Below are 20,389 nucleotides of genomic sequence, written 5' to 3' on the forward strand. Positions count from 1 at the left end.
ACTGCAGAGCAGGGTGGGTCTGAGGGTGAGCAGGCATGACTAGTAATTCTAGGTACATCAAATCTGGTTTGGAGTGAGGAAGCAGAAGGAAAACTGAAGACTTCCAAGTTATGGATAATGCTATTGAACATGAGATGTTGGTTTTGGTGGACAGGTGGTGTGTGGAGAATTTAGATATGGTGAAATTGCCTGTCTGACATTTAAAGGACATAAACTAGAGGAAGTTAGGCCTACTTATATTCCTCTAGAAAGAAGTAATTAGGAAATAAGCATCTGAGAACTAGAATATATGAACTATCTGAAGACATGAATGGGGGTAAAATTTAGAGTCATTATTTGCTCTTTATTTATATGCTAGGCACTACTGGAAACATTTATGAAATTTCATTTAATTTCTATGAAGAAGACTTTGTTATTAATTTTCATTTTATAGGTATGAAAACTCAGGCTTAAAAGAGAACACGCCCAGGATCATACAGCTACCATGAAGCAATAATTCAAAACAGGTATTCTGACTCCAGCATAAGAAGTATACAGAAATCACTATCACTGCCAACTCAGGTTGGAAGCACTCAGCCCTAGTACTGACCTCAAAAGTAACAGGCCCCAGAGGTCAGAATGCAACACGGTTTAATTCCAGCGCTTCTCTCTGTCCAAGGCTTCCCACAGCCATAGACAGTACTTCTATTCCCTTAACAACACTATTTAACCCTTGGAGTCTCTGCAAACAGAACCCTCTTAGCTCACCTTTTCCATCTATAAACTTGGCCTTTAAACTGCCCAAGTCGACTCCTTAGAGCTCTGCCTCTTCATTCCAGAAAAGACTGATTACTTCCATCTCATCAGTGACTATTTCTACCTTGAAATATTTTGTTAAGAACTTTCCCCCATTAGAATGAGATTAAGGGAAAAAAGTTATCCTATACATTTTTAGCTTCAAATCGGGTCTTTTTATTTCCTTGAATAAAGCTGTAGTGCCTTCCTCAAATCTTCTCTATAGATATATTTTAGTCATTCACTGACGTATTTAGTTTTATCTGGTTATGTGACTATTTTTATTATCCCAGTACCATATGTTTGTTAAATACAGCTATTTGGGAACTATTACTCATTACATGTTCATGTTCTGTATCTGTATATAATGCCATCCTACCCTCTCTACCCTGCTCTAAGCACCCACGTGGTTCTGTGTGACTGGGACAAAAATCATCAAGTATTTACTGTTCACTCTCAGTGACTACAAACTTGGCAGCTGAAGCGATCTGAGCCTCCCTCTTGATGCTAAAATTATCACTGAGGGCCCTATTTATGGTCAAACCTCCACCATCAACACCAGGGGTCTAGATCCCATCCCATGGCCTACTTAATGACACCTCCTCAACAACTCTTCCTTTCTCCTTCGCCTCCTTCCCCTTCTAGTGGGGAATGGAGGCATGTCAAAGGACACAGATGCAAATCCTCAAAGACCTCCCAATGGCCAAGCTGGAACAAACCAAGCAACAATAAATAACATACAGTGGCAGAGAACCTAAAGTACAAGGTAAACATACACGGGTCCATAAAGAAACAAATAAACGGGCCAGAAACAACTCTTTTTTCTAGAGGAGAATTTCAAACATGCAGCTGTCCCTTCCCATGGGAGGTGAGACTTAATCCCCTACCTCCTCTGCAGGTAGCTACACTGCTTCCAAGGAGCAGAGCAGGTTAAGTGAAACAGTAAGGGTGAATCTAGGCAAATCCTGCCTAGGTCAACAGAGGAAGGCTAACCTTTCCAGTGACGTTGCGTAAATGCTACGTGCTGTAATATGACACGGTGAGAGGGGCACTTTTAGAGGATAATTTTATCTAATTTACAAACTACATACTGATATTCTAAGCTTTTCCAGCTGGCTAATATAGCTAAGTTCTTAAGGCAGATTAACTTTTGGAAATCACTGATTTACTACTTATTTACTATTTCATTTACTTATTACTCATTTATTTATTATTTTACATCTTAAACTGAATTACCTTTTTGCTTTGTCCTTGTCATCTTCTTCCACCAATCCATCAAAAATACTACCATCATCTCTAAAAGAAAAAGAAAGTGGATAGAAGAAATAAGAGTAGATTCATTGAGGAACAACAATACTACAACAACATGTAAATCAAATCAATTATATGCTGGGATTTTTGTAGAGTTAAGATTGCATAAATTCAAACTCATTAACTACTAACCTGTTTTCTACTATTCATAGACAATTAAAGTTCAGCTATGTTCTACATTTTTAAAAAATTATTACCGTAAACAAGAATTTAATTTAACCAGAAGTTAAATACCATAACCCAAACTTTTAGTGGCCAGTGGAAATCTATAGAAAATCAATGTATTTGCCATTATATAAAATGATTCATTTGAAATTTGTCTGAGTGGCTAGGGAAGGCCTTGCTGAGGTGGGAGCACCTGAGCTGAGACCTAAGCGACAAGAAGGGGTTGGTTATGGGGAGACCAGGGGCAAGTGTCTTTTAACAAAGGGAATCAAGGGCACCAGGGGCAAACTCTTTTACTGAGGAGCAACATTAAAGAGTCCCAAGTGAGTCATGAACCCACTACACACACCTTTAACCACCTCTTTCTGCGGCCTACAAAGTGCCCACCAGCCCATGCTGAGATCATCTACAAATCTTCTACCACAGAGGCCCATGAGGAGACTTTTGGGGTTCCATGTGTACAATGCAATTTATTTTAAAACTCTGTATGTAAATTCTTATTATTGAGGAGACAGTCCATAGCTTTCATGATATTCAGAGAGATAATGAACTCTTATGTCTGAGCACTTAGATGTCATATGGTCTAGAATGGGAATTGGCAATCATTCAGAAGCAAAACGCCAAATGTCACATTTACTCTCTCAGGAGTAGTGAATAAACATCTTTTCTGAGGGGAAGACCACACAGCTTCCACCGACTCTATGGCAGTGGTGCAGGCAGGTCTCTGGTCAAACCCCTTGGTCCTTAAGTCTCCAGCTTTGGTAGAGTATTTTTTGTTTGTTTGTTTTGTCTTTTTGAGAGCCACACCCACGGCATATGGGGGTTCCCAGGCTAGGGGTCTAATTGGAGCTGTAGCCACCGACCTACGTCAGAGCCACAGCAACACCAGATCCGAGCCACATCTGTGACCTACACCACAGCTCACGGCAACGCCAGATCCTTAATCCACTGAGCAAGGCCAGGGATCGAACCGCAACCTAATAGTTCCTAGTCGGATTCGTTAACCACTGAGCCACAATAGGAACTCCTCTGGTAGAGTATTTACTTTCATTATGTACCTCACAGAAAGCTGCCCCCAAATGTCAAAAGTCACTTCTGTGTACAAGTGGAGCTACAAATCCTGAATCCCTTATGAAAGAATCACTCAGTATACGGTAACAAAAGCACAGGAACCTTAGAATGGAACAGATCAATAATGGTCATAACTCCAGCTTATCACTTACTATGAGACCTCAAACAAGTTATTTAACCTCTCTGACCTACAGACTCCTCATCTAGAAAATCTCATGGAATTACTGTGAAATTAAATGAAACAAGATACAAAAAGTGTTCTGCACATTAGCTGTCAGAGAGTAGGCATTTTTTTAAAAAACTTTGCTGTATTTCATCAAATTTAAGACACCAATACTTTAAGACTTATTTTATGTGCCACTAAAAAAGAAAAATGCTACCAATTAAACTATGATAAGCTGGAAGTTCCCACTGCAGCTCAACGGTACAAGCCTGACTAGTATCCATGAGAATGCGGGTTCAACCTCTGGTCTCACTCAGTTAAGGATCCAGCATTGCCACAAGCTGTGGTGTAGGTCACAGATGCGGCATGGATTCCACGTTGCTGTGGCTGTGGTATAGGCTGGCAGCTGCAGCTCTGACTCAACACCTAGCCTGGGAACCTTCACATGCTGCAGGTGCAGCCCTAAAAAGACCACACATACACACACACACACACACACACACACACACACACAAAAGCACTATGATAAGCTAATTGTGATGAATATCAATGTTAGACATGTTAATATGTAAAAAAATTAAAAATAAATGAATATCTTAAAATCAAAACAATAGAAGGATTATCCTTTCCCAAGAGTAAGATTTAAAAAAGGTTGTAATTTCAACTAATGAAATCCTAACTATAGTTACCTCCCATGAGTCATAAGATGCTTAAAAGGGCTGAAGTCAGAACCAACAGATAAGAAGGCAGATGATTTCAGAAAGTGCCAAGGAAATATCTGCAACTGCCACGTCTTCTTTCAGAGCAGCTCTGACCAGTCACCCGAAATTACAGCCCAAGGTTCCATCCCAATACAAGCATCATGCTGCTGACCTTGGCCCTAAATGATACACCTTACTTATCATTACACGACATTTACTCAGTGCAGAAGGTAAAAGTAATGGCAATTATGATTAAGCATGAAACTCCTTTTATCAGTTTGATATATACCATTACTCTAAAAATAAATTTTAAAATAGCTTTACATAATTCAAAATAAACAAGTCTCTAAAAACCTACCTGTCAACAAGTGAGCTCATTTTACTGCAGCTTACGGTAAACAACATAACATACCACGTTTTCGTCTCGTGGGAGACATTTGCACTTCTCCTTGGGTGGAAAGAAAAATAAATGGTCATTAGTTTTCTCCCTTTTTTTTTTTTTCCCTCCTGTTTTCTAGCGCAGTACCCGCAGCATATGGAGGTTCCCAGGCTAGCGGTCAAATCATAGCTATAGCTGACGGCCTACACCACAGCCATAGCAACACAGGATCCGAGCCTCATCTGTGACCTACACCACAGCTCGTGGCAATGCCAGATCCTTAACCCACTGAGCAAGGCCAGGGATCAAACCTACAACCTCATGGTTCCTAGTCAGATTCCTTTCTGCTGCACCACAATGGGAACTCCAGTTTTCTAAAAAACTCATTCCTACAAACACAGTCATCTTCAGAAACATTATGCTAATTATCACAGAGACTCAAAATGTTTGCACCAAAGGCTGGGACATCATTTTTAAGGAAATATCCTTAGTTAAGGGACATCTTAACACTTTTATTCCTTTTTCAAAAGGACTACAAGGGAGAAAAATTTAAAAGCCACTTTTACTATTCAGTCTACATGACTATGTCACTGTAAACAGGATATAATAACCACACCTAATGGGTGATAAACATCTGCTGAAAGCCTGGTCTTCTGTTACACTGTATGGCTGGCTTTGGAAACACAAGGAAGAAAGACACAGCCACTCCTGGCAAAATCTGCAATTAAATAGGGAGACTGATAACTGAGTAATTATAGTACAAGAAACATTCTGGATTAAAGTGAGTTTACCAGGCAGTCTAGATTCTTGTTACTTAAAATGTGGTTCAAGGACCACCACCACCATCTGAGAGCTTGTGAAAAATACGGAGCCCCAAGCCTAGTCCTACTGAAACACAATCTACATTTTAGCGAGGTCCCCATGTGATTTGTGCGAACATTTAAATTTGAGAAATAACAGAGTAAAAAACAGGAAGAGGTAATCGTTGAAAGGATTCTAAGCCACAGGAATAGCAACTGGCAAAGGCACAGATCTTTTTATGAGAGAAGAGAGCATCATAATTGAGAAACTTTCCTCTTTAGAGAAAAATAATAGGCACGTTACAAAGGAAAGTTTTAATTGTGAGAGTATGGGAGAGAATAGGAGTGGTGGGGGAAGGCAAGACAAGTAGAGAAGAGCCGTATTTGTTTTTGTTTTGTTTTCATGGCTGCACCTGGAGCAAATGGAAGTTCCCAGGCCAGGGACTGAGTCCCAGCCACAGCAATGGCAACACCAGATCCTTCAGCCACTGTGCTGGGCTGGGGATCGAATACGCACCTCTGGATCAACCCAAGCCATGGCAGTCAGATTCACCTGGTGCACCAACACTGGGAACTCTGAGAAGAGCCTTATTATAGTTTCATACTCACACTGAAGGAATTCAAATTTACTGTTTTAGAACTTAATCATAAACCTAAAATTTGTCTCTATATATCCCATACAGTTTTGCTAATGTATAAGGCAGGTTTTATCCATACAAGATACTTCTATTTTATAGCCATGAATTAAATATTGAATAACCACCTTAATTCTAATAAATATCCTAATAGTTTTGAGGCGTAAGAAATTCTATTTTGACTGTTATATTTTTATTTAAAATCTAAAAAATAGTGTAAAATAATGTGTAACTAAACCAGAGAAGATTAAAGGACCTGAGATTGCAAAACATTCGTGTGTGTGTGTGTCTTTTTGCCTTTTCTAGGGCCGCTCCCACGGCATGTGGAGGTTCCTAGGCTAGGGGTCCAATCAGAGCTGTAGCCACCGGCCTAGGCCAGAGCCACAGCAACGTAGGATCCGGGCCAATTCTGTGACCTACACCGAAGCCCACGGCAACGCTGGATCCCCACCCCACTGATAGAGGCCAGGGATGGAACCCACAACTCCATGGTCCCTAGTTGGATTTGTTTCCTCTGTGCCACAACAGGAACTCCCCAAAACATTCTTTCACTGTTTTCAAATGTACATTTGAGAGGAAAAGAGAATAACCCCGGGTATGTGATGTTGGGATGCCTATGTGGTTACAGCTGCAGAGGTGGGACTGTGAAGGGCTGAGTTCTTAAAAGATACTGCGTGAGGGACTGAGAGGTAATAATAACAAGAACCAGCTCCAAGATAAAATAGTGATTTTAAGTGTTTGGGTCAACGTTAGAGGATGGAACACAAAATTACAGAATTTTAGAGTCAGAACAGACTTTCAACATCACCTAAGCACAGCTCTCTGGTCCAAAACACATCTTATCATCATGGTAAGAACAGAGATTAGTTCCATCACTAGAACAAAACAAACAAACAAAAAAAAAAGAACAGCGCAAAGGTAAAAGAACCAATTTGGGTGAATTAAAAAAGAACAGTCTTGGAGTTCTTGTCATGGCTCAGTGGTTAACGAATCCAACTAGGAACCAGGAGGTTGCAGGTTCGTTCCCTGGCCTTGCTCAGTGGGCTAAGGATCTGGTGTTGCCGTGAGCTGTGGTGTAGGTCGCAGATGCAGCTCTGATCCTGCATTGCTGTGGCTGTGGCGCAGGCCAGTGGCTATAGCTCTGATTAGACCCCTAGCCTGGGAACCTCCATATGCCGTGGGTGTGGCACTAGAAAAGACAAAAATAAATTAATAATAATAATAAAAGAACAGTCTCAGTTTAAAGACCAGATCTGAGCCTTATATGGCACCAAGTACATGTCTGTTTAATTATCAGAAAGGAGAATAGGGCAAACAAGGGGGGAAAAAGAAGACCCCAAGAATAAGGGCTTATCTGATACAGGATCTAAAGGGTCATGCTTATGGCCATGTTATAGTGGGAGGGAATCCAAAATGTTTTAGAAGACAGACAGATGCTTTACTAGGGTATTTTACTATTCTTGATAACAATATTTTTCCAGACATTATTATTGTCTAGCTAACAACATAAAACTACATCTCTAATAGTCTAGACTAAGATCTTTTCTCTACTTTTCCATCCCATTGATAGACATGCTGTATTTAAGGGAAAGATAAAGGAAGAAGCAAAGTAGGCCCAACTAACAACTCTTAAAAGAGTACTCTCTTGGAGTTCCCATCGTGGCTCAGTGGTCAATGAACCCAACTAGTAACCATGAGGTTGTGGGTTCAATCCCTGGCCTCACTCAGCAGGTTAAGGATCCGGCGTTGCTGTGAGCTGTGGTGTAGGCTGGCGGCTGTAGCTCCGATTGGACCCACAGCTTGGGAACCTCCATATGCCGCAGGCGCAGCCCTAAAAAGACAAAAAAAAAAAAAAAAAAAAGATCCCCCTCAATTAAACAGTGTCGCATGAACTTTAACAACACAAGCGGTAATTTGGGGACAACCACAAGGTCTTGTGTGGGGGATGATTCCAGGACCCGGGTTTTCAGTGCAGGAAGACTAGGCAGAGTTACCCTATCATGCTGTGGATTCTCAGATTCACTTTTCTAAGACAAGATGCCCTACTCACAGCAAGGCATTTCAAGCAGATAGTCTAATACAGATTAAATATTGTTAAAAGCCTTTTTTTCTTAAATATTGATATTAATAGGCCAGCATGGTATGTAGTAATACGTCTTTGAAAGGATCAGTTACAGTCACTGGAACCCAAAGTTCACAAATTAAAGGATCAGGCTACAACTAGGCATCTATCGCTTCTTTACATAAGCGACTTGAGCTGCAAGTCATTCAGTGACACACCTTCCCAGGTGGGTAGGCACTACGCTACTATTATGACAATGGAGGGCAAGGACTGCATGTGCTTTTTATGAACATCATTTTAAAAACAAGTTTTAGGAGTTCCCCTCGTAGCGCAGTGGTTAACAAATCCGACTAGGAACCATCAGGTTGCGGGTTCGATCCCTGCCCTTGCTCAGCGGGTTAACGATCCGGCATCGCCATGAGCTGTGGTGTAGGTCGAAGATGCAGCTCAGATCCCGCGTTGCTGTGGCTGTGGCATAGGCTGGCGGCTACAGCTCCAATTTGACCCCTCGCCTGGGAACCTCCATATGCCGCAGGAGTGGCCAAAGAAATAGCAAAAAGACAAAAAAAAAAAAAGTTTTAAAAAATATTAATCAAATAGGGAGGTATTAATAACTAAAACTTTATAAGCAATTTGAACTCTGCCAATTATAGAAGCAGGCATGTTTTAAGTTCAGCATGCAACATTACATACAATTAATAGGAAATCTCACTGTCCATCTTTGGAAAAGAATTCTTATAACACATTCTGCATTATAAATAAATCACGCAATATCTAATGACATGGTGTTACTTGTCCTCTGAGTCTCATCTGCTGGCATTACTCAAGGCTTTCCATTTCCATATCACTGATTCCTCCCTTGATAACAGGATTATTCTGATAAATGCCTTAGTATTTCACCTTAAAAGGAACAAAAACTCCCTGACCCAACAACCCCCTTCAGGTACTGCCCAACTTTTTGCTCCCTTTCACAGTGAAGCCACTTGTCAGAGTCGTGTACAGTTGGTGTTTCAACATTTTTAATGCATTCCACTCTCTTATTTTAAAACTTAGTATTTATTTTCATAAAGCATGCTTGTCCAAACAGTTTTACAAGACCTATTAAATATAAGGAGTCCTCTGAGCCTCATTTCATACTTCCAACCACTTTCATCTCCTTAACTGTTTCCTTTAGGGCTTATCTCCCATTCTCTAATAACTTTTATTTTATCATCTCTTGATCCTTTCTGTTTTAGGTAGCGTGCCTACACAGTCCAAATTTAGTCAAGTTGTCCCAACGTAATTATTGAAAGTGTTGATTTTGCTCTCAAAAGGGTCATTTTTGTTAAGGCATCATTTGCCAAATTCTACTAGAAAAAAATAATTTAATTCTGACTCCCCATCCTTAGCTCATACACAAGCACGATTGCCCAAACTCCCAATATTGTGAGTTTGGTGAGGTGGTTACTTTCAGAGTTAACATTTTTATGACTCTACAAGTGCAATTCACAGTTGAGCCATACTGTATGTTACAATTTTTTTTCTCAATAGTTTCCCCTAGAGTTAATCATTGTTTTGTTTTATAATGTACCTAGTTTTCTATATACTTATCAATGCAGCCTCGAGCTCTTCCTTGTCCAAATCTACTCTTCCTATCTTCACAGGCATTATGAAGTCTACCCAATGAATGTTCTTACAGCTCTCTCTCTTGGCTCTCCCATGCAGGAGGAATGACTGAGTGGTGACCAGTTGTGACCACAGATCACTCTTCACCGTCACCCTGCTGATTTCCTGGGGCTCTACTTCAGCTGCATTCCCTGTTTCTTGTATCCTATGGCTTCATTTTTCAGTTACTCCTTTATTTCTGTTGAGTACCTCCTATAATAATAAGCACCCCAGAAAGTAAACATGGCAGATAGTTTTTGAGCTACCACAAGTTTAAAACTGTCGTTAGCTGATCCTTAACAGTTTAGCTGGATTCTGAATACTGAATTGGAAATCATTTTTCCTTCCACTGTCTTCTAAGTTTCCAGTGCGGGTTCAAGAAGCCCAAAGTCACTCTGATTTCTGATCCTTTATGTATGACCTATGATTTTTCTTATCCTGGATGTTCCTCTGCGTTCTAAAATTTAACAGTGATATGCCCTTCTGAGGACTAATTTTCCTATCTGTACTGGTAACTCTGTGGGCTCTTCCTACCTGGACACGTGTATCCTCTGATTTCTGGAGAGTTCTGCTGAATCCCCCTCTGGTCTCTCATTCTCCCTTAGCTCCTCTGTGCACCTTCTGGAAACACCTCATTTAAACACTGGAATCCTGGACAGTTGCTCCAATTCTCTCATCTTTTCTCTCCATTTTCTCTTTGCTTTATTTCCAATATATTGGGATTATTTTTCAGCCCTTCCACTGAGTTTTCCATTTCTAATTTCATTTATTTTTCGCCCTCATGTTTCATGGATTCAGCCTCCTTTCACCTGTCAAACTATCCAATGACAGTTTTGCATTTCTTTCCACTTTTACTTGCCTACCTGGTTTCCATTCCCTCTTAGTGTTTTCTCTTTGGCTTTGGCCTTTGCCTCTCACAAAAGAGGCTTCCTAAAATGTCAATGATCCTGGGCTGCAGGCTCAGATTTAAGTGTGGGATACTGTGAACTTTATTGTAGTGATAACAGGTTGGAATATTTCTTTGAGGAAACTGTTAATGTCAGTATCTTCAGATCTTTTCTCTTAGGCTGGTGTAATTCCCATTTTCCTGAGAAAATGTCATTTCAAAGTACAGTCCCAGATGCAACCCTTTCATTACCTTTTGTATTTCGGCGATCTTTTTAACTGATTCTTCAAGAAACTGTAAGTTCAGTGTATTTTTCTGTAGGGCTGACCATGAGTCTCAGAATTCTGTTTAAATAAGAAAAGTTTTATTAGATTTACTCACCTTACATAGAAATTTATCATAAAAAACGTTTTAAAATAATTTTGAAACAAGATTTGAAACGTCAAAACACATAACAAATGCTAAACTCTAAAAATTCTTTCTAAATGAAAACAAACTGAAAATAAACTACAACGATCACTTTTAATTCTACTATAGAAGTTAAAAGACAAAAGTATAAAAAGTGTAACTATAAAAACACATTAATGAATACACAATATAAAAAGACGTAATTTGTGACAGAAGTGCGGTGGAAGGAGGGAGGTAAGAAGCAGGTTCTTAAATATCAGCTTAAAACAGGCTATTAGAAATGGGAGACGTCTATGCAGACCCATGGTAAGCACAAAGGAAACATCTATAGAGGACACACAAAAGGAAACTAGAAAGGAATCAAACCATGGTCACGCACACACAAAAAAAGAAAAAAAAATCACTAAAACACAAGGAGGACAAAAGAGAAAAAAAGTGACAAAAAGCTACAAGACAGACAAAAACAATGAACAAAGTGAAAACAGTAAGTCCTTCCCTATCAGGTATTACTTTAAATGCAAATGGACAAGTTACCAACTAAAAGACAAAGTAGGTAAATGTGTAAAAAAAGCAAGATTCGACTATATGGTATCTACAAGAGGCTTATTTTAGATTTAAGGACACACAGAGACTGAAGGTAAAAGACTGGAAAAAGACATTCTAAGCAAATGGTAACCAAGAGAGCAAAAGGGGCTGTACTTCTAACAGACAAAATAAACTTTAAGTCACAACATGTTACAAGAGACAGAAAGACATTATATAATAATAAAAGGGTCAAATTCATCAGGAAGATTTAACAATTACAGAGATATATGGAGCAATACCCCAACGTCAAAGCACCCAAGTATCTGCAGCAAACACTGACAGAACTGAACCAAGAAACAGCAAAACAATAAGGGCAGATTTCAATATCCCAGTGTCAATAATGGACAGAACCCAGACAGAGATCAACAAGGAAAAGAAACAGCTGAACAACACTATACACCAATCGATTTAACAAAATATTCCACCCAACAGCAGCAGAATACACATTCTTCTCAAATGCACAAGGAACACTCACAAGGACAGGACAGTCACCTTCAGGTAGTAAAACAAGTCTTAACAAATTTGACAAATCAAGTGGCTTTTCTGACCATAATGGAATGAAACTAGAAATCAGTGTACAAGATAAACTGGAAAATTAACAAATATGTAGAAATTAAACAAACTGTAGAACAATCAATGGGTCAAGGAAGAAATCAAAATGGAAATTAGAAAATATTCTGAGATAAACAAAAACAACACATCAAAACATGGGATGCAGCAAAAGTATCATTAAGAGAGACTTAACAGTGGTAAATACTACATTAAAAAAGAAGTAACATCTCAAATAAAGACCGTAACTTTTTACCCTCAAGGAACTAGGAAAACCCCAAAGTTAGCAGAAGGAAGGAAACAATAAAGATTAAAGCAGAAACAAAACAGAGGTGAAAAAATAGAAAGAAATGAAACAAAGTGTTTTTTTTTTTAGCAAAGAACAAAAAAAGAGGAAACTTTACAACTGATACCACAGAAATATGAAGGATCATAAAAAATTATCATGAACAATTAAATGCCAACAAACTGAATAATCTAAAGGAAACAGACAAATTCCTAGAAACAAAGAAACCATCAAGACTGAATCATGAAGAAACAGAGTATCTGAACATACCTGTAACTAACAGGGATACTGAATCAGTAATCAAAAACCTCTCAACAAAGAAAAGCCCAGGACCAAACATTCACTAAAGAATTCTACCAAACATTTAAAGAATTAATTAGCACCAATCCTTCTCAAACTCTGCCAAAAAAATGAAGAGAAAGGAACACCTCCAAGATCATTTTATGAAGTCAATATTACCTTGTTACCGTAGCCCAACAGACTCCACAAGTAAAAACTACAGGTTACTATCCCTGATAAATACAGAAGCAAAATTCCACAACTAAATATTAACAAACCAAAACCAATAGTATGTTAAAAGGATCATATACCATGACCAAGTGAGTTTTATCCCTGAGATAAAAGGATGGTTTGACATATAAAAACCCATTAATGTGAAAACGCCACATTGAGAACAAAGGATTAAAATCACACAATTATATCACTTAACACAGAAAAAGCATATGAAGTAATTCAATATTCTTTCATGCTGAAAACACTAAACAAGGGATAGAAATATTTCCTCAAGATAATAAAAGCCATATATGAAAATCTCCACAGCTAATATCATGCCCAACAGTGAAAAACTGAAACCTTTTTCTCTAAGATGAGGAAAAAGGCAGGAATACCCACCTCTCCCTACTTCTAGTCAACATATAGTACTAGCTAAAACAATTATGCAAGTAAAAGGAATCCAAATTGGAACGTCTAAAGTAAAATTATCTCTATTCATAGATGACATGGTCTTATATGTAGAAACTCCTAAAGACGCTACCAAAAAAAAAAAAATTGTTAGAATAAACATCAAAGTAGGACACAAAATCAGCTGCGGGAGAAGCTCCGTCATGACGCAGTGGTTAACAAATCTGACTAGGAACCATGAGGTTGCAGGTTCGATCCCTGGCCTTGCTCAATGGGTTAAGGATCCGGCATTGCTGTGAGCTGTGGTGTAGGTCGCAGACTCGGCTCAGATCCCACGTTGCTGTGTCTCTGGCGAAGGCCGGCAGCTGCAGCTCCAATTAGACTCCTAGCCTGGGAACCTCCAAATGCCGCGGAAGTGGCCTTAGAAAAGGCAAAAAGACAAAAAAAAAAAAAAAAAAAAAAAAAATTCAGCTGCATCATGGCTCAGCGGAAACGAATCTCACTAGTAACCATGAGGATGCAGGTTCGATCCCTGGCCTCACTCAGTGGGTTAAGGATTGGTGTTGCTGTGAGCTGTGGTATAAGCCTGCAGCTACAGCTCCAATTCAACCCCTAACCTGGGAACCTCCATATGCTGTGGGTGTGGCCCTGAAAAAACAAAACAAATAAAAACAAACTCAGCTGCATTTCTATACACTAATAATCAGAAAAAGAAATGAAGAAAACACCCACTTAACAGCATCAAAGGAATAAAACACTTAGGGATAAATTTATTCAAAAGACAGAATTTCTGTTGTGGAAAGAACTTCAAAAACCTGTCAATTTCAATTAGCAATGTACTTTCACTGATAAGGAAAATCAGGAACTGCTGTAGTCTTAGTATTTTTCACTGTAGAGGTAAGATATCGCTATAATATTCTAATTTTTAACACTCTTCTAAATCATGAGCTCCTTGGCTTTACTTATTCATCTATTTCTAGGACCTGTCAGAATGTCTGACAAATACTAAAAACTCAATGAGCACTGTGAGTACATGAATCACCCAAAATCAACCCAACTTGCCACACAAATGTTAATGCAAAACTTCACACTCAGAATTTGCTTTGACCCACCCAATGTCCATACTCAATTTTTTAAAAACCAAGAATATGCTGTATATGTAATATGAGAGCAACAAAAGGGCTATTTTTTGATAGCACAAAAGGAGGAAGGTATTTTTGAGCAAAAAAAAAAAAGGATTTTTTTAATGGCAACAACAAAAAATATCCTTGGATACTAAAGGACTCAAATAAAAATAAGAGGTCTAAGTCAAAAACACCAGAGCAATGACACTTAATTCCTAAAATGTGCATGCAACAAAATTCAGAAGCCAGATCCTAGCGTCCTACTTAGTTTTAAGTACTTCGGGATAGAGATAGTCAGAATTAAAGCACCTAACAAACCCAGCATGCTGGAGAAGCAGTGAGTACAGAAGTTAAGACCTAGAGATGAGTTTACAGTCATGAACGAAAATTTCTGGATACTTTATTTACTTATCGTAAGCCTGAAAATTGTTACCTAAGGAAGTTGTTGTGAGGACTTAAAGGATATGATATACAGGATACCAAATACAAAGTCAACACTGAAAAACCCCCCAAAATGCTTAAACATTTGCAGCATGACAAAAGGTGAATATACTTTTTACCATATAAGGGTCTCTAAAAGTTATTCAAAAAAGGTTAAAACTCAACCAAAAATAAATAATGAACAAAAAGTATAACTAAATGGGCCAAAAAGAAAATAAACGGCTATTAAATTATTCCTGACTAGAAATCAAAGAAACTTAAGTAAAAACATATTACAGTTAAATGAACTTTTAAATCCTTAAAAATTTATATATTTATCATTCAGCAATATTTGCTGAATACAAATGTCCAATACTGTAGCTTTGAAAGGGTAAAGCAAACACAGCCACTGTTTTTGAGGCGCTTCTGAGAAAAGGCACAAAGTGCTCTGTGAATACATGAGGAGTGACACAGCAGTCAAGGAAGCCTCCTGAAGAAGTGATATGTAAGCTAAGATCTGAAGAACAAAATCAGCATTCACCAGGCAAAGAAAGAGAAATTAATCTATGCCAAAAGAACAGTGTAGCAAAGGTCTGGAGACATGAAAAGGAACTGTGGTTTCAGAGAACTACAAGTGGCCTATGTATGATTAGCAGTTTAGTATTTTTAGAGCAAAAACCTGGGGATGGGGGTAACAAGTGGTGGTGAGAGGTGATAGTGATGAGGTAAGTAGATCGTGAAAAGCCATGTGAAGGCAACCCCACCCCCTACAATGAAGATATTGAAAGGTTTTGAGCAGGAAAGTGGCACTGATAGCTTTGTTCTTTTGAGCCATCAACAGAGAATGGACAGAAGGAGGCAGGACTAGAATTAGAGAGACTAGAAGTAGAGTATTGTAACAGTTCAGGCAAAATAACTCAGAGGCAGAGAGGATAGGGAGAAATATAGGACTATTAAGAGATACTGAGAAGATGAGACATAATTTGGCAACTTAGCAGAGGTTGGGGGCAGGGAGCAGTCAATAATATCCCTCAGCTTCTGGTTTAGAACCGTCTGCGGGGCCGGATACGTAACACAGGAAGAATAAGCTAGAAGAAAGTGAGAAGGAATGATGTTGAAAACAGCAGCTAACATTTTTCAAACTATGCTAAGTGTTCGGCACTCTTCATGAAGTTTTCTCTCATTTAAGACTCAACAATCATATGAGGCAGTCTCTGTTATTATCTCCATTTTACAGGTGAGGAAACTGAAACACAAAGAGAAGAGGAAAGCTGGTCAAGCTCAGCAGTAAGGCTGAGAAGTGAACCTTGACTGTTTAGCTTGAATGATGTTCTTAGTCACTATGGAACAGATAACTCACAAATATTTTTCAGGACAGATTCAGTTTCAGACATGTTGTGTTTAAAGTATCTGTGGGACATGCAAGAGGAAAAGTATCCAGCAGGCAACTGAAGTATGGCTTTGGCCCAACTCAGGAAAGAACTGGGAGAAGATGTCAAGTGGGAGCCATTAACATAAATACGTAAAATTAAAGATAATGATTAGATGAGCTTCTCTAGGAAAAGCATATGAAACGAGAAAAAACAAAAAAGACTCAGGCTGAAACAATGAAAAATTAATATTTTGGGAGTTCCTGTTGTGGCTCAGTGGGTTAGGAACTCAACCAGTATCCATGAGGATGCAGGTTCAATCCCTGGACTCGATGTATGGATTAAGGATCTGGTGTGCCCATGACCTGTGGTGTAGGTCTCACACATGGCTTGGATCCTGAGTTGCTGTGGCTGTGGTGTAGGTCAGCAGCTGTAGCTCGGATTCAACCCCTCGCTTAGGAACCTCCATATGCTGCAGTTGAGGCCCTAAAAAGCAAAAAAAAAATTAGTACTTTGGAAACAGGCAGAAGAGTAGCTGGTGAAGTGGGGAAGAGGTAGAGCAAAGAATTTTTAAAAATGAGCTCTGAAAACAGACTTCCTATGTGTGATTTAGGGATCAGCCCCTTTATCAGCTGTGGGTCTGAGACTAGTCACTTCATCTCCATGAATCATTTTTTTCACTTCTAAAGTGGAGATAATAGTAGTACCTACCACATTCAGTTGTTCTAAGAATGAAATATGTTACACATTTGGGACAGTATATAGTAAATAAAAAATGCTCAAAATGTTTTTGGTTTTTTTTTAGGGCCACACCCTTGACATATGGAAATTCCCAGGCTAGGGAACTTGGAGCCACAGCCACTGGCCTACACCACAGCCACAACAATGCTAGATCCGAGCCACACCTGTGACCTACACCACAGCTCATGGCAACACTGGATCCTTAACTCACTGAGTGAGGCCAGGGATCAAACCTGCATCCTCATGGATGCTCGGGTTCATTTTAGCTGAGCCACGCAGGAAATCCACTCAATATGTTTTAAGTACGGTTAGTGTTAATAATAATATCAACTAGAGACAAAACAAAGTCAAGAAGGATTTGTTGTTACAGAAAGGAAAAGAGTGTTGCAAAAAGTCAACAATGTCAATACAGCAGCATGGACCAAACATGACTCCAAAGTGTCTATTACATTTAGTAACAATTTCATAACTTTGGTGATAAGAGACATGAAATGGAGACTTGAACACTAAGAGAGTAAATCAAGACTCCCTTTCTTAAAAAGAGTTTGGTGACGGAGTTCCTATTGTGGCTCAGTGGGTTAAGGACCTGACATTTTCTCTATGAGGATGCAGGTTCAATCCTCGGTCTCGCTCAGTGGGTTAAGCGAGTGTTGTTGCCGCAAGCTGAGACGTAAGCCGCAGATACAGCTCAGATTCTGTGTTGCCATGGCTGTGGTGTAGGCCGGCAGCTGCAGCTCTAATTCAACCCCTCGCCTGGGAACCTTCATATGCTGCAGGTGCAGCCCTAAAAAGAAAAAAGAAAAAAAAAGTTTGGTGAGAAGTATCAATAACTTGAAACACGTATGTCCTTGGACCTAGTAATTTCACTTTGAAAAAAAGGAAATATTCAAAGACGTATCAAAAGTTTTATATTCATGGCACTATTATTTAAATAGTAAAGTCAGAAGATTTCAATATCCAACAGCACTAAGAGCGGCATCAAAATATATCTAACATAAATCCAAATACGCTGAGGTATCAACTGTTGTTATTCCTGAGTAATCAGCTTATGGATTCTTTCCATTTTTTCTGTTTCTTAGCATTTTCTAAAATTTCTCCCCACGAACATGAATTATTTTTTTAATCATAAAAACTTAACCACTGCTATTTTATGTCTGTTTTCTTTTACTCTTTCTTTTTTTTTGCAACACCCACGACACACAGAAGTTCCCAGGCCAGGGATGGAACCCTTACCACAGCAGTGACAATGCCAAATCCTTAACCCTCTGAGTCACTAAGGAACTCCAATGTTCATTTTTAGTTGTTCAATACTAGAACCCTGGCTACACATAAGAACATAAAATACATGTTATCCATTCCAGAGAACAAAACACAAATAACAAAGCAACATGTTACTGCTACAAAACATGAGTAACAGAATATTTTCATACTATTCATGTAATTCAAAGAAAAACTTTTAATTTTATATAATTATTAATATTCTAAATTATTAATTAAAATGGTTAACTAGATTAAAAAAAAATCTGGGTTAAAAAAATGGAAACCACAATAAACCTTTGTTTGACCTAATAACCTACTGACCCAGTGACCTACTTTGGAATTTAGGTTAGTTAAATCTTCTATCACAGATATATCTGGGACTGATGGATCTATTAACATTAAAAGTAGTGCTGAAATGTAATCCAAAGCCCAACAATCCTTAGCTATGTTTATCACCATTTATGAAAAATTCAAAATTACTTCTGCAGATTACTGTTTGTATTATAGCTAAAAGGTAATTATTTCTAAGAACAACTTTAATCTGTAAAGAAAGACTGAGACGTTTTTTAAAATTAGTTATTTAATGTATGATTAAAGATGAAAGTTAACAGTAGTTCTCAATTTATTCAATACTGAACGGGAACATTAGTTCACCTCTACAACGGATTTAAAATATTAGCAAGATAAAAAACATTCTTGACTCTACAGAAGTTTCAAAGACCAACTAAAAAACTGACATTAACAACAAGAAACCAAACCAAAGTCTCATGAACCAGACCTTTCTGGCTCAAGGTAAACATCAAATGCTACCAAAATTCTAGCCTGTCAGATGTTTAGGCGTGAGATATTTGTGAAGCTCCATTAAATCAACAACTGAAAAAATTAATATAGCATACAAGACCACTCACTGCAATTATTCAACTAATGTATTTCTCCAAATAACGCATAAGCCCTTCATGTGATGGACTGATCTGGTCCACAGAATACTGAGGGCCTTCATCTTTTCCAAGATGAGTCCGAGGCCTAAGCCTGTCCCCAGCCTCAAAAGGGCCCCGCAAAAGATCTGAACGTGCAGGGAGAGCCCAAGCCAGAGTCTCAGTGTGAACTACACACTGACCCAGGTGCCATGCCCTGACCCTATGTGCCCTGCACCAGCATCCATAGGAAGAGAGGCCGGGGGCTGGCCTAAGAACGACCCCACTAAAAGCACCAAGCCCGACTCCTGAAACCTATGAATACAGTATCTTACAGGGCAAAAAGGGACCATGCAAGTGCAATGAAGGTTAGGAGCAATTTACACTGGATCACCTGGGTAGTCCGATGTAATCACAGGCGTCTGCAGAAGCAGAAAACCTCTCCTGGCTGTGGGCAGAGAGAGCTGTGAGCTGTCAGACAGAAGAGTCAGAAAGATGCAATGTTGCTGGTTTTGAAAGTGAAATAAGGTAGCCACACACTGTGGAGTAGAGGCAGCCTCTAGGAGCTGGAAAACACAAGGCAACATTCTCTGAAGCTGCCAGAAAGGAACGTAGCCTTAGTGACAGCTCACTCTTAGCCCAGCGAGACGGAACTGTAAGATAATAAATTTGTGCTGTTTTAAGCCATTAAGTTTATGCAAGTTTCTATGGCAGCACAAAAATTTCATATTGGACCAAAATCTATGGCTGCTCTTAAGAAATGTGCCTTTCCCCAACGCCCCCTCCCTATTTAATGTACGGAGGAAACCATCAGAACTAAGCCCATGACACCCTACTTTCCCTTCACATGAGTCACCAGCAGAGACCAAAGGCTCTCAAGTCAGGCCCATCACCCCAACTCTAGTCCCTACACACTCTGTCTATACCCACATTGACCCCTGCCCCTTTTTTTCTCAATTTCCTCTGGAACTCATGGTATATCATCAGCAAAACACCCTATTTCAGCAGTGTTGCTGCACTCTCTTCACTTTTCCTGTACGTGCAGACACCACTCTCCTCCAGGAGTTCTGCCCCTAGCTCCAAGCTGTTCTCCTCTTACATGATGATGCCCTGGTGTGCGGGGGACTTGCTGTCCCTCACTGTCATTTCCGCACTGTTCTCCTTTCTCCCCTCCCTACACTCTGCAACTCGTGCCTCCAGACTGTATCAATTATTGTCATCTCCTTGTTGTGAGCATTCAG

The 20,389-nt window shown here is 39.2% G+C and overlaps 1 protein-coding gene across 16 annotated transcripts in view; it reads right to left on the bottom strand.

Annotated features, from left to right (window-relative positions):
- The window catches only part of CLOCK (clock circadian regulator), a 116,870-nt gene that overhangs the window by 50,839 nt on the left and 45,642 nt on the right, over positions 1-20,389 (bottom strand). For 15 of the 16 annotated variants that reach the window (XM_021101324.1, XM_021101329.1, XM_021101326.1 and 12 more), the window contains 3 exons: positions 10,844-10,935; positions 4,544-4,633; positions 2,011-2,070 (listed from right to left, as the gene is read on the bottom strand). In XM_021101324.1, the coding sequence (XP_020956983.1) occupies positions 2,011-2,070; positions 4,544-4,590 (107 nt within the window). In that variant the 5' untranslated portion in view covers positions 4,591-4,633; positions 10,844-10,935. Of the gene's footprint in view, positions 1-2,010; positions 2,071-4,543; positions 4,634-10,843; positions 10,936-19,542; positions 19,715-20,389 lie in introns of those variants that run through there. The other variant, XM_021101320.1, reaches the window with a different exon arrangement.

This window comes from Sus scrofa, chromosome 8 (genome assembly GCF_000003025.6).
Source record: "Sus scrofa isolate TJ Tabasco breed Duroc chromosome 8, Sscrofa11.1, whole genome shotgun sequence".
In the NCBI taxonomy this organism is placed as follows: Eukaryota; Metazoa; Chordata; class Mammalia; order Artiodactyla; family Suidae; genus Sus; species Sus scrofa.